This window comes from Mandrillus leucophaeus, unplaced genomic scaffold (genome assembly GCF_000951045.1).
Source record: "Mandrillus leucophaeus isolate KB7577 unplaced genomic scaffold, Mleu.le_1.0 Scaffold1230, whole genome shotgun sequence".
Classification (NCBI taxonomy): Eukaryota; Metazoa; Chordata; class Mammalia; order Primates; family Cercopithecidae; genus Mandrillus; species Mandrillus leucophaeus.
Genome location: NW_012100655.1, coordinates 113,102 through 128,240, shown reverse-complemented (window position 1 = coordinate 128,240; position 15,139 = coordinate 113,102). Strand labels below are relative to the sequence as shown.

At 31.5% G+C, this 15,139-nt stretch overlaps 1 protein-coding gene across 2 annotated transcripts in view; it reads right to left on the bottom strand.

Moving 5' to 3' along the window:
* GABRG1 (gamma-aminobutyric acid (GABA) A receptor, gamma 1) overlaps positions 1-15,139 on the bottom strand; it is an 83,781-nt gene that overhangs the window by 23,175 nt on the left and 45,467 nt on the right. For both annotated transcript variants that reach the window (XM_011971619.1, XM_011971620.1), the window contains exons 4-5: positions 1,760-1,980; positions 842-924 (exon numbers count right to left, since the gene is read on the bottom strand). In XM_011971619.1, the coding sequence (XP_011827009.1) occupies positions 842-924; positions 1,760-1,980 (304 nt within the window). The remainder of the gene's footprint in view (positions 1-841; positions 925-1,759; positions 1,981-15,139) is intronic.

Sequence of the window (15,139 nt, the reverse complement as noted above, 5' to 3'; positions counted from 1 at the left end):
CATGTTCTCACTCATAGGTGGGAATTGAACAATGAGATTACTTGGACTCGTGAAGGGGAACATCATACACGGGGCTCTATTATGGGGAGGGCGGAGGGGAGAGGGATGGCATTGGGAGTTATATCTGATGTAAATGACAAATTGATGGGTGCTGACGAATTGATGGGTGCAGCACACCAACATGGTACAAGTATACATATGTAACAAACCTGCACGTTGTGCACATGTACCCTAGAACTTAAAGTATAATAATAAAAAATAAAAAAAAGAAAGAAAATGCCAGGTTTTTATACTCTAATTATTCACCTCTAACCACTTCTCTATGAATCAATCTTTTTTAATTAAGTCAACTTATTTCTACCTTTTTTTCTGAATTCTTAAAGTAGTCTCAAATATTTGCTATTCATATAGTAAATACTATTTGCCCAATGAATTTTTGAAACACATTTCAAAATCTAGTATATTAAAGTTAAATCTTGCCTCCAGGAAGATGAATATAATTTGAATCACCTTTTCTTTTTTTGGTGGCTATGTAAAAACATTTGAATATAAACCTATTTTCAATACTCCTTTATTTAATAAAAATAAGCAAATAGCATTGGAATAAAACTAAATGTTATAAAGAATGTTTTAATGAAACATATGCATTCACTACACATTTATTGTAAACTTTTAGTTTAAAAACAAGAAGCAAATATATTATTTGTAATTATTTTATCTAAAAGAATTGAACATAATGTACACTTTTGAAAATCATATTTTATTTTCTTTCATTTCATTTTTAAATAAACAGCTTCTAAGGTTAAAATTCTATGAAATTATCAAGTGTTTTGTTACTTACAGCTTGAAAATTCCAGTGGACAGGAATGTTCATCCATAGGAAAGTTATGAAGCTGAAGATAACATTCTGCATTAATTGTCAATCTATTTAGATGGAAAAAAAGTATTAAATAAAGATAAATAATTTGAAGCATTAAAAATTCCCTGTCTAATTTTAAAACAAGAATGTGTCTTATGATAATAGATTGTGATGTATTAGAATATATTAATGATTCTAAAGTCTCAAAGTCTTAAATAGCGATATTACAACGTTTGTATATGAGTATGAGAATTCTAACAATTTCCTCTTCATTCAACTAAGTTACCTCTGTATACATTTCAATATGATCTCTGTGTTTACACATAATAATTCATACTTCAATATATCAACCAACACACATGTGCAAACACAGCAGATTAGCAGATTATAAATGGTTAAGTATGATAATTTTTCTCTTAATTTATTATGAATATATTTCCATGAAGAACGGTTCTTAACAAGCAGATATGTTCAAGGCAATGAGCTAAATAAACTTGAACCTTATACATCAACCTTCATTTAATCCTTTCTTAGGGATGTTTTACTATATCATTGAAAATTAGAGTATTATAAAATTTTATAGCAGGGTGAGTTTCTAGAGGAAATCTTACTCAATTATTTACATGCCAGGTTAAGAAAACAATAATATTTATGCTGCAACCTCTTCTGCTTCAAAGGAAGAAAATCAAAGAATTTTTTCTATTTGCTTTTAGTCCTTTTCATATAATAATAACTGAGCTTAAAAAAGTATTGCCAAAATATTTCACATTATATTTCAGCATGTGAAAGGAGCTCCATACTTTTGACTTTGCAACTTTGAGAAATAAAAAATTTAGAGTTGATTAAATATTAGTATGGAAAATAAATGAGAGCAACTACAGATTTTTAAACAAATATTACCTTAAAGTATATAGAACTCGACCATCATTCCAAATTCGAAGCAGACGATTAGGAGTTGTTATCCAGTGAGCATCAGATTTTCTTGAGTTTCTGAAGAAAGTGTCAGGAATCCAAATTTTTCCAACCATATTACTGTTAAGCATAAGCACTTTCATGGTACTATTGAATTTTAAACGACTGTCAAACCAGGTTTGGGCAAAAATTATATCTATTGTGTATTCCTAAAATGTAAGAAGAGTAACAACATATTAGTAAAGCTACTATTTTAGTTGTTTTTCTCAGAAGTTTGAATTTTTATATTGTAAAGTTTCTGCAAGTAACAGTTAAACTCAGTCTTTTTGGAGGAAAAAAAAATGCCGTTATTTTAAACTTTTTTTTTTTTTTTTTTCCGAGACGGAGTCTCGCTCTGTCGCCCAGGCTGGAGTGCAGTAGCATGATCACGGCTCACTGCAGGCTCCGCCTCCCGGGTTCACGCCATTCTCCTGCCTCAGTCTACGGAGTAGCTGGGACAACAGGCGCCCTCCACCACGCCCAGCTAATTTTTGTATTTTTAGTAGAGACGGGGTTTCACCGTGTTAGCCAGGATGGTCTTGATCTCCTGACTTCGTGATCCTCCCGCCTCCCAAAGTGCTGGGATTACAGGCGTGAGCCACCGCACATGGCCTAAACTTTCTTTTTGTTTGCATGAATCGTGTAAAATAAAATCCAAGATTTCCAGTGGTTATTGTTGCCCAGTGTTACTTTATTCTTTTTAATTTTTTTGTGTGAATTTTACTCAAGATTTTGTAGTATGTAGGATGTACTTATTAAACTTAAAAACAAATTATCTTAATGTTAATAATTATATTAATTTATACAGAGCTTAAATCACAAAAATCATAAACAAAAGAAAATCTAGATGCAAAACCCAACCAAATTATTTAAGAGGCTTTACATTGTTTTTTGTCTAAAAAGTTAATTCCAATTATTTATATTTACTAGTTTTAAATGTTTTAAAGCAACCACAAACTAATTTACTGAGCTATTATAAGATGCCAAACATATTTAAGAGCTTTGCATGTGTCATGTCACTAAATCCTTATTGCAACTATGTGAAATATAATCATTATCTTTCAGTAACATGTATTAATAGAAATATAAAATAATAATTCTCACATCACAGAACTAATAAGTAGTTGATATGGAAACTGAGCCACTGCAGGCTACATCCCAAGTCCACACCCATAACAAATGCATATAATGGTGGTTATAGTGATGTCTGATGGGTTCCAAGGTTGGAGCAAAACCTTTGTCCATAGTAACTGTAATTACGAAATTTCATTTTTAACAGAGAACCTTCAAGAGTAGATAATCGGATGCTATCTACCTTCGTATACTGACAAAAAGTCTGCCATATTATAGGCATTTAAAATAAATAAAATGAACAAGAATGCAGCAGTAATCAATGCCATGGAGGAAAGGAAGTAAATATACATATATATAAGATATATATACACATATATAAAATATATATATACATATATAATTTAGATACACAATATATATGAACTATATGTGTGTGTGTGTATGTGTGTGTGTATATATGTGCGTGTATGTATGTTTGCATGTATATGGATATACTTTTGATATTTAAAAGAATAAGTAAATTGAAAAATATGAGGTATTATATAAGTTACTTCTGGTGAGAGAGATTGATTATTTGCACTTGATGTCATATTAGCAACTGGCAAATTTTCCTGAAGGAAAATATTTAATATAAGAAATAGAAGTATAATTGAGGATATGGTGAATAAATGAAAAATGGAAAAAAATTATGAGAGATTAATAAGTAAACAAACTAGATTCAACTTATTTATAGGGAAGTTGGATCAATTCCTAGGTTCCAGGCAGACTACTTACAATTACAATTTGCTCAACTGGAATATAAAAATAAATTGAGAGGGTACCTCATTTTATCTGTGTTGGATGTACAATGTTACAATTCCGGAAAAGTCTATATATAATAATTATTTAAAATACAACAGGGACCAGAAACTATGTAATTGAGTATGAAATGTATGTTTTATAAAGTGCTTAAAGTATATACACTTATAATTCTGAATAATTTATTTATATAATGAAGTAATGTGTGATCATTCAATAATCTACCTATTTATTTAACATCTATATTATGTCAGTTGTTGTTTTTAATGGATTTAAAATACGAAGTTTTTGTGCACAAAAATGCTGGCATCATCACCCTCTCTTTACATAATTTTGATTGCCGTGCTAGAGTAACTTAGGGAGATAAATAAAATTTTATTTTTTTCAACTTAATATGGGATGGCACGGATCAAACTGTGCTGTGGAATATAGACTGAAAGTACTTTTGCAACCATGTAAGCCTTATAAATCTGATAGCCACAACCTTGCTTATATACTGTGTTTGTAGGTCAGGCTGAGTTATAAGGCAAACCACATCCCATAATACATAATAATTCATATTTATGCTATAGATGTTTAATCATCTTATTGAGTAATATTAATGGGGTAATGCGTAAATTGCGCAAGCATTTAGGAAGTCCTAGAGAACCTTATACACATTATCACTGGTGTATTCTTTATTCTTTAAACCTTGTGAAAAATTATTGAACACCTTCACTGAAGTTATCATTGATCCCCACTCTACCTGCCTGTATCTCAGGTCAGATGTCTTGTCTTTGGAATCAGTTATAATTTATCCAAGCAGCCTCTTCACCTGACACAAATGACTAACTATTCAGTCTAACCATGTAACCTACGCTAATGACATGGTGTCTAATTTTAATGGCAAATACAAATAGACAGAAGTCTCATAATCCTTCTATGGTGAACTAAATGCCCTGGAAAGAGCATCTAGTCAACTTTATTCACCAGAATTATGTTGTACTTTTGTGCGGGATCAAACAGCAGAAACTACTCAAGATACTAGTAAGGATTGCGGCTAGGCAAATATTCAACACTAGTTGGTAGAGGGAATGTAATGCTACCTGGCAGTTATACTTAGCAGCAATATTCCTAATTCACAGGACCTTAAAGGTGGCACTTGAGAACCAATTTGTCTAAGGCTGGGATTTCCAAAGCAACTGTCAATACTGCTTAGCAGCTGCAGGACCTTTTTAAAATCCCTAATTCTGGAAGTGTTAATCACTGTTGGAAGGCTTATGATTTCCAAACGATCAGAAATGGAAAAATGTTTTCTACTTACAGTTGTTCCCTCAATCCAATATCAAGAAGAGAAAGACTCAGAGAATATGTCTTGATAATCCATCCATCCAAAGCCCTTTGCAGAAGCTAATACTTATAAGTCCTTTTAAATTGCTAATTGTTAATAAATGCCTCACTGAAATAAGAAGACCATTAAAATCTATGCCATGTTACACATAATAAAAAAATCCAGTTTTGTTTGCCCATTTGTATTAGTATAATTTCCAGAAAACGACCAAACTACTCTCGTACTTCATGTTCCTGTTCACAGGTTATAATATCTACACAAGAAATAAGCAAAAGCAAAACATAAAATGGAACTTCTATTTACTCAGAACAACAAATACAACAGCTTCTAAGATAAACATTTTGAGATAAGAAACAGTACATTTAAAATTTGACATCCAATGCATTTTACAAAATGTACTGTATCTCCTTGCAAGTTAGCTGACAAAACAGCATTAATGAATAAATGTGAAGTGAGCCATTTTGATTCCTAACTTAATAAAATCAAATCATAATTGATAAGGGTGTAGTGCAGTCTCATTACTACATTGTCAGTTTGCAATTAAGCACTGTATCTCACATTTCAAATTACTAGTAAATTCAATATTACTGTATTTCTAGTAATGGGAGAAACTTCACACAAAATTCAAGACCTGCCAAAGCAATTAACCTAGTTACATAATTTCATCACAAAATTTGATGGATCCTGATTTGTTCTTCCTATATTGGCATTAATCTCTTCCAAAACTGTCAAGTCACATGGCCAAAACAGAATGGTAGACCTAATAATTTTTAGCAGTAATGGAGCTATAGACATGTGGAGAAAAAGTACAAGTACAGCTAATCCACAGGACAAAGAAATACCTTTAGTGGTAAAATTTTACAAATATCAGCTCCAGTTTGCTTAATTATTGTAAAAGCACCAGCTTCTGAATTCTAGCAGGATAAGGTAAATAAGAAATTTGGTGTTATTCTAAGTTTGAAATATAAAAAAGAAATAGGGAGCAAAGAGGTTATGCCAATTGCTTAAATCATTGAAATCATCAGCAATACATGAGGGTGATTCAAAAATCAGACACATGTTCTAGATTTACCTACTAACCCTTTGTGCTCTCTTTTTATGTCTATGAATGTAGACTTCCAAAGGCACATAATATCATATGCATTCATCAATTAATTTTTAGCAAATATTTCTTCAATGTTCTTGTTACTTTTATAATGTACTGGATTCACAAAGATGAAAATGAAGTCTTCTTGGTATGAACATATACATAATAAAATTGGAAAGTAATAAAATGTAGAAGGGGTATAAAGAGAAATAGAAATAGTAGAGATTATTTTTAGTTAGGGGAAATTAAGAAAGATTTCATGACAGAAACTGCATTTAACCTGAAACCTGTAAGATTTGGAAATATTTTGATTTATGCATCAACTAGTAAATGGTGGAGGGAAGGGAGAGGGCAAAGAGGCAGTAAAGTGCAGGGCAGAATGGAAAATAAAGAATGCAAGTCATACATAATGAAAAAGTAGCACATTTTCTTTATGTCAGGGAATGTGCATTCCTCAAATATACAGGCTATCCTACATCTGGAAGAGCTTTTTGGCAACTATTATCTAAAATTACCAATTTCCAATGATTGACCCTGCAGCCTAGAAACAGCTCTGAACACTGCACTGAGAATAATGAACTGAAAATCCTAGTACTTCATGTGTTAATTTTCTGCATCGTGCTCAATCAACATTTCCTTCTGGAAATATATAACTATATTTCCAGAATATATATTATATAATATTCTGTTTACAAGTTCAAAGAGTAAAATATCAAACATTATATTCACAGAACAGTTAAACTCTATAGAATAGAAGATGAAATAATACAATCCGTAGGGTTTTAAAAACCCTATGAATGAACTCCCGGTTCTTAAGAAGTTACAATAAAATAGAGAGGACAAGGTCAGCTTCCAGAACTTGGAATAGATATAGTACATGCATATCTGAATTCTGGGGTGGGAGAAAGCTATTCTTGTGAGCTTGCATTAGTAAATGTACTCCACAAAAACACAGCCAACAGGATAAATAGGCAGACGTATAGATGCTGACTGATAGCAAGATAGATAGATGAGAGAGAGAGAAAGGGAAAAGAGAGTCGAATCATATAATATGTAGGTGCTGGAAAGTGCAAAATGTGCAGGGAAGACTAGTAAGTAGGGAGTCAGGGAAGAGTTTACGTTTCAGTCTTCAAGCCAAAGGCAGGCTGGAGCCTGAGTCTCTTCTTCCTAGAGGGACCTCAGTCAATCTTTTAAGTGTTCATCTGATTGGTTGAGGCCCAACTACATTATAGAGGGTAATCTGCTTTACTCAAAATCTACTGATTTAAATGTGAATCACATCTAAATAATACCTTCACAGCAACATCTCGACTGCAATTTAGCCAAATACAGTGATGCACTGCATGACGTTTTCAGTCAATGATGGGCCACATGTACAACGTTGGTCCCATAAAATTACAATGCAGTTGAAAAAATCCTATCACCTAGTGATGTTGTGGCCATCCTAACATCCTAGAACAAGAGATTATTTACATCTTTCTGGTGATGCTGATGTAAACAGGCCTATTGTGCTGCCAGTTGTTTGAAAGTATAATACATACAATTATGCACAGTACATATTTGGTAATATTATAATATTATAATATTTTGGTAATAACTAACTTACTACTGGTTTACATGTTTACCGTACAATAATTTCTATTATTATTTCAGATTATACTTTTTCTACTTTATACACACACACACAAAACAAATATATATGTTAACTGTATTATATATACACATAACATGTATATATGTTAACTGTGAAATGACAGAGTATAGCATAATAAATACATAAACCAAAATACACACACATATTATGTTATATATAATATTATATATAAATATATTATAATGTAATGTATATTATATATTTATGCATTTCATATATTTGTGTACAATTTGTATATGTACCATTATATATGCTAACTGTAAAACAGCCTCAGGCAAGTCCTTCAGTAGGTCTTCCAGATGGCGCATTGTTATCAGATCAGATGACAGCTTTATGCATGTTATTGTCCCTGAAGATCTTCTTGTGGGACAAGATGTGGAAGTGGAAGGCAGTAATGATAATGATTTTGACTATGTAGGCTAATGTGTAGGTTTTTTAGTTTTTAACAAAATGTTGAAAAAGCTTAAAAAAAAAGGAAAAAGGAAAAAGAAAAGCTTACAAAATAATGACACGAAAATACTTTGTACAGCTGTAAAATATTTTTAAGTTGTTATTATGAAAGTGTCAAATTTATAACAAATTTATAAAATAAAAAATTCAGTAACCAAATAATAATTTGTTATGAAGAAAGAAATTTTAAAAATTAATTTAGTGTATTCTAAGTGCACAGTGTTTATAAGATCTATAATAGTGCACAGTAATGTCCAGGCCTTCACATTCACTCACCACTCACTCACTGACTCACCCAGAGCAACTTCCCTGACTGCAAGCCTTCAGTAATAAGTCCCTTATACAGGTATACCATTTTTATCTTTTGTACCATATTTTTACTGTATTTTTCTGTGTTTAGGTATGTTTAGATATGCAAATGCTTATTGTGTTACAATTATCTACAACATTCAGTTCAATAATATTCTTAACAGGTTTGTGTCCTAGAAACATTAGGCTATATTATACAGCCTCGGTATGTAGTAGGCTATACCATGTAGGTTTGTGTAAGTACATTCCATGATGTTTCTACCATGATGAAATTGACTAAAGATGCATTTCTTATAATGTATCTCTGTCATTAAGTGATACATAACTGTATTTGGGGACCATAGCCTGACCGAGTTGACATGTAAAATTAACCATCACAGAGTTATTAACAGTAGGAATAGACACCCATGGATTCACAGCACTTTTCAAAAATTACCCATGTGTTTCTTTTCCAGACAAGGGACAATTTATACTGCGGCAAGAAGGAACATATTCCTCCATCTCATGTTCTCTATGAAAATCTGCGTTCTTGTCATTTTGTACCATTTCTTGGTCTGTCAGTGAAGTTTGCTTCATATTTCTCAATTGAGTGGATGTAATATATTAAAAATCCATTATGTACAGGTTATTGTCTCTATTTATTTCTCTGCACATTGAACTTGATCTGAATGACCATGAAATCTGGAAAGAAGTGATCTACACTGAAAACATGAGTATTGAGTGATGTTTCAAGAAAATAAGGACAAAAAATCCATTGTGATGCTAGCTTCGCATGTGCAATGAACTTTTTAATTAAATGAGATATGTGTGTTTACCTGGTTTTTATTTTTTTATTTTCTGACATTTAAGTGCATCTTTACTGTTTTGTTTTATTATTATCTTTAAGTTCTAGGCTACATGTGCACAACGTGCAGTTTTGTTATACATGCGCCATGTTGGTGTGCTGTACCCGTTAACTCGTCATTTACATTAGGTATTAAACCTAATTTAAACTCCCTTTGCCTCCTCTGAGATTCAATACTGATTTGAAATGGAGCAGTTCTTAGTAAAAATACTAATATTTGACAGATTTTAGATATATTTATGATAATATAATTTTTATTTAAAATCTAGCAATCTGGCAAAAGAGTAAAGTATTTCATGAAGTTAGTTTATGCTGAGTTGTCATATGCCATAACATAATTTTAAAAATAATTATCCAAAAACATGTAAATAACTGAGCCTAATATTTTTGATAAATTAGACATGTTTTCATAAACCTTTATTAAATTTAATTAAAATATATATTTGATAGCCTTTCATTTAAGCAGAGAAAACTAATGTTTTCCAGATTCCATCAAATTGTTTTTGCCCAGTGACTATTCTATACTGCCAAGCTCTATCTTCTCATTTCTTTTCCTGCTTTTCCCTGATTGTAATTGAGATAGAAGGAAGCTTTTTCAAGATCATACAAAGTGTAAGAGATTCTGATCATGTACTCCACAATTTTAACTTCTTTACCATAACTCAGGTCATCCATATGAGGCAAAAATTTTTAAACCACAGAGATGAAATTTATATGTTGACAATTAGTAGTTTTGGTCACTTATATCATACTTACCTTTCATCTTGCTTTTTACTTTCATGGCATTTGTATCTATGTTATCACTGTGGGGTATTTGGATGAATAAATGATTGAATAAGTCTAACCTGCATGGACCACGCTTCCTAAGTATGAAACATAGTATGATAACAAATATACAAGAGATCCCCTTTATTCATGAGTATGCATTCTAAGATTCCCATTGAATACCTGAAACCCTGAATAGTTGGGAACCTTATATACTCTATGTTTTTCCTATACATACGTACCTATGATAATGTTCAACTGATAAATTAGGCACAGTAAGAGGTTGACAACAATGAATGATACAATATAATTTTAATAACAAAATACTGTAATGAAGGTTCTATGAATGTGATCTCTACCTTCTTCTCAAAATAACTTATTGTACTGTACTCACCTATTTTTGGATCATTGTTGACCATGGATAACTGAAACCACAGAAAGCAAAACCACAGATAAGGAGGGACTGGTGTATAAACATACTCAAACTATACTTCCCCATTACAGTTTATTACCAACTAACAGCATGGTAAGAAGTTCTCTGTGATAAATGATTGATATTCAGATGAAGGTTCTGCTTCCTAGAAAAGCTTCATCGCCAGTAGGCAAACATGCTTTCTCTCCACATATGCAACATTTGTTATAGATTGGTTCAATGCTAAATAGCTAGATTAATTGCTGGATGAGCTGAGTGGGAAAAGTGTTTCTACATCTGTGACTGCCCTGTACTACAAATGTTTTATTGATGTCTGAATTAGCTTGTCTATCTGAGCAAGAGAGAACACTATATTTGGAAATGATATATTCAGAAATAGTCCACATGACTCATGTTTTAAATTATTTATATTATTACCAGTTTATAAAATGCTTACTGTTGTCCATAGTCCAGCTGCAGAAAATGAAGAACTTTCCAACATTGTATCCTGCTAGTGGGGCATTATTTGCACTTGCTTCTTCTGTTTACCTCAGGAGTTTGAATCCTATTGCGCCTATCACAAAGCTAGGTACCTCTACCAGGAAATCCAAGGCTTATCATAGAGTTTTAACAATTTCAATTATGGTAATTTGTTACAATTTTTATTATAACAAAATGTCAAAAGTCAAGACATTTACATAAGTTTTCTCTACTGCACTTTTTAATTAAACTGAAGAGCAGCTGGTGTTAGTTCAAATTCATTGTCAATCTAAGACGAAAACCTTTACTACATTATTTTAAGCCTTTGCTGTTCTAGATGTAAAAATAGCACATTGAATAAGGGATAAGGTATTGTCTTTTAATTACATACATAATTTTAAATAATTTCCAGATAATCAATATAACAAATACTAAATATATCCAAAGTATGCATAATAGTAAGAGTAATGTGTAGTACAAAGAACACTGACTGGATGGAATGGGAAAATTTTGTCATAATTCTGAGATTTACTAGAGTAGGGTGCTGACCAAGTCACTTATACACTCTTACTGGCAAAATGTGGGAACAAGGCATGATCGTAATTACTATCTTTCCCAGCTCTAAGACTCTATGATCATGAAAACATTATAAAATATTAGATTAATGTATTTTTTAAAAAGTCCTACCTATAAGAGGGGTAAAGTCTGAGGTGAACATGGTTTCTTTCAATGACTTTTCCTCATAAAAATACTTTCAGTCTGTAAGTACCATTGGTACCTTCCTTTAATCCTGCCTAATCCCTACTAAATTTATAGGTGAAAATGGCTTGGACTAGTAACCTCCAAACCTGGTTGACTAGAATTCTCTGATAAGCATTCTCACAATTCTTTTTATTAATTTTTAATTTCTAATTTTATTTTTAACATTTTATTTTAAAATTTTACTTAAAATTTTATTTTAAAAAATTAGAAGCAAGAGCTCACTCTGTTGCCCAGGCTGGTTTTGAACTCCTGAGCGCAAGTGATCCTCCTGCTTCGGCCTCTTGAAGTGCTAGGAATACAGGCATAAGCCACTGTGCCCAGCCAGCATTTTCAAAATTCAACGTGCAAATAATATATGTAGCTCTACACAATTTTACAATGTAATCTCCTAACATGAAAAAATATGAACTGCCTAAATGTGCCTTAGGTCATATTAATATGTGTGTGTGTGTGTGTGTGTGTGTGTGTGTGTGTGTGTGTGTATGCTAAATTACTTTTTCTTAGATATGTATGTACTTTTTCTTAGATATATATGTTTTTATATTATTATGTGTGTTTTTATATTATTAGCAAAGTCACTCTTCTCTGATTAATAAATGTGTAAATAAAGGTGTAAAAAATTAGGAATCATAAGAGTATGTTTGAATCAGCTATAACATGTGAGATTTGGAATAGTGACTTGGAGCAGCCGGTTAAAGGCCAAAAACCAAGTTTTAAGTACTTTATGATAGTCATGAGCTGAAGCAAACTAGACATTCATTCTGTCAGAACATTGGCCACAAACCTACTCTGAGGACAGAATTACCAAGCAGTACATTCTACAACATTCTATGATTGCTAACCCATAAAAAACTAAAAAAAATAGTAACCAATTCAAGACTGTCTACCTTGAGGTATCTATCTTGAAGTGTCAAAAATTCAAACAATTTTTGAATTTGTTTTCTAAAAATTCAAAATTTTCACTTTCAATATTTGACCAAAATCTATGAGAGTTCTAGGGTATGTATACACATAGCCTGAAGAAATAATAATGGTGGCTAAAATATTTAATAATAATATTACTCAGTTACAGCAAATTGGAAATATTCCACATGTAAAATAATTCATTACTAAATAATATGCAACATTTAATTAATTTTTTAAAAGTAATGACACAGTATAACACATAGAAAAACATAATATTATAAAATAGTGAGGTTAAAAAAGCATTGGGTAAAACTATGTACATAAAGTTACGATCATAACAATGGTGACCACTAGATATAATATTTCAGTATATTTTAAATTTTTTCTTTCATCTAAGTTAAATTTCTAATTTTCCCAGATTGAGTATGTATTACTTTTATAATAAAAAACTCTTTTTATGGAAAACATTTTTAGAAGAAAATAGCATTAGGATCACCATTTACAATTTAAAATATGTATAGATTCGTACACAGCATTTTTCCTGCCTTTTCCCTTCTGTCTTGGTCTAATTTGCATTTTTAGTCATCTTCCCTGCTAGGTTTTATGCTCTTCTGAAGAAAGGATGACATATCTTTTCCGATATCTTTTTTAACAATGAACCAATTGTCACTATAATAAATGGTAAATAAATATATGACAGACAAATAAAACAATGAAATATATATATAATTGTATTTGAATTAAGAAATAAAATTATTTTGATAATTTTTAGAGATTCTAAGGTCAATTTAACATTAAGGTTGGATACTTGACCATTTCACTTAAATGAATGAAAAATGATTATTACTGAGAAAAATCCCTTATTTACATTCTATAATAAATAATAATTGTGACTTCTGTAGCTCTACATACATTTTTGTTTAAAAAGATATTTTTTCCTTGTGTAGAGAGCAATTAGATTTTTGTTTTCTGTTAAAAAAATTCTGAAAATGGACATTCCTGTTACATATTTCTGCGCAGGCCAGAAAGAAAGCATTCTGTCATTTGCTAAGTTTGCCTGATCCTCTTTGCCTACTGCTCACCCTCTTGTAGTCCTCTCCAGCAGGCAGTTATTTTGAAGCACAGCCCAGGTGACTTCCCAGCTCCTTTTTAAATTGTCGTCTTCGTAGCTGGTGCCCTTGTTCCTCAGCCCTGTCTCCATTACTAAGACAAATCAGAATTTCCAGCAGGAAGATCCTGTCCTGTTTCAATTCCCAGCAGGTAGATTCTATCCAGTTTCAGAAGTATATTCTAGGACTGTGTGACATATCACTCTTGCAGTTAGAAAATATTTAAATTAACTTCTGCAGGTGAGAACTGGGATCTAAGTAGTTTTTATTAGTTGTTCCTTGTCCCTTACTTTCAAAGTTTCCATATTAGTCATCTCTTAATATTGGATTATATAAGGGTATACCAGTTCCTACAATTAAATTCATGTCCAAATTATACCTGGAATTTTTAGTTGTAGCTACTTTTGTACTTACTAATCTTATGCTGTAGCCTCCTGTTAGATACCCATAATATCATCTTGAATTTCCTGGAGCTCTTACTGATTTTGATTTGGCTTTAAAGAATTGCTATGGCCCTTGAGTGTTGTACTTGCTAGTCAGAGGGCAGCCGACATCGTGAGATATTTACTCAGAAGAGTAAAGAGTAAAGATACATAATCTCCCCCAAATCTGAAAAGTTACGAGGTTATACCTATTTTATCTAATAATCTCTAGTAACATATTCTTCACTTCAATTCTGATTGCATATTTTTGTTCTGCTTATATTGAAGATAGTTTTAATCAAACCATATATAAAATTGAACAGCTTCTTTCCAAGTTACTCTATTTTCCCCGTCTTCATTAGTGCATCTGTTACTCATTTTGACTGTAAAAAGAAAAACATATTCCATTGTAGAATAATGTCATTTTAAGCATTATTCAGATATCTATGGAAATGCTATTTTATGTATCTAAGTTTAAAAAGAAACACCCATTTTGCAGCAAAACAAATTTTGGCTAACTTAAAAAATTAAACTAATATATTAATTTTGTTTCTTACTAGTAAATTAAATTACATGAGTACTTAAGGCAGTGACACCCTCTTGCTTTCTTGATTATGCTTAAATCTGCTTCCTCGATTACACTCACATTCAAAACAATTTTGCTCATTTTATGAAAAGTGAATTCTAATTTCCCTGCATTGTTTAGTTAAAATAATCTTCTACATAACCTATTTCTTGTTCATCCCTAGTATTACAATGCTTTTCTTTTTAATAAACATTATCAAGTGTTCCGTGGGGTTCTTTTATTTATCTATTTTCACCTGTTTTAGTATCACTAGTTTCAATAGTAATTTTATTTAATTAAGTTTTTTTTAAATGATCACTGTTGAAGGGTATAAGTGTGTAATTTGCTCCACTGGGGAAATT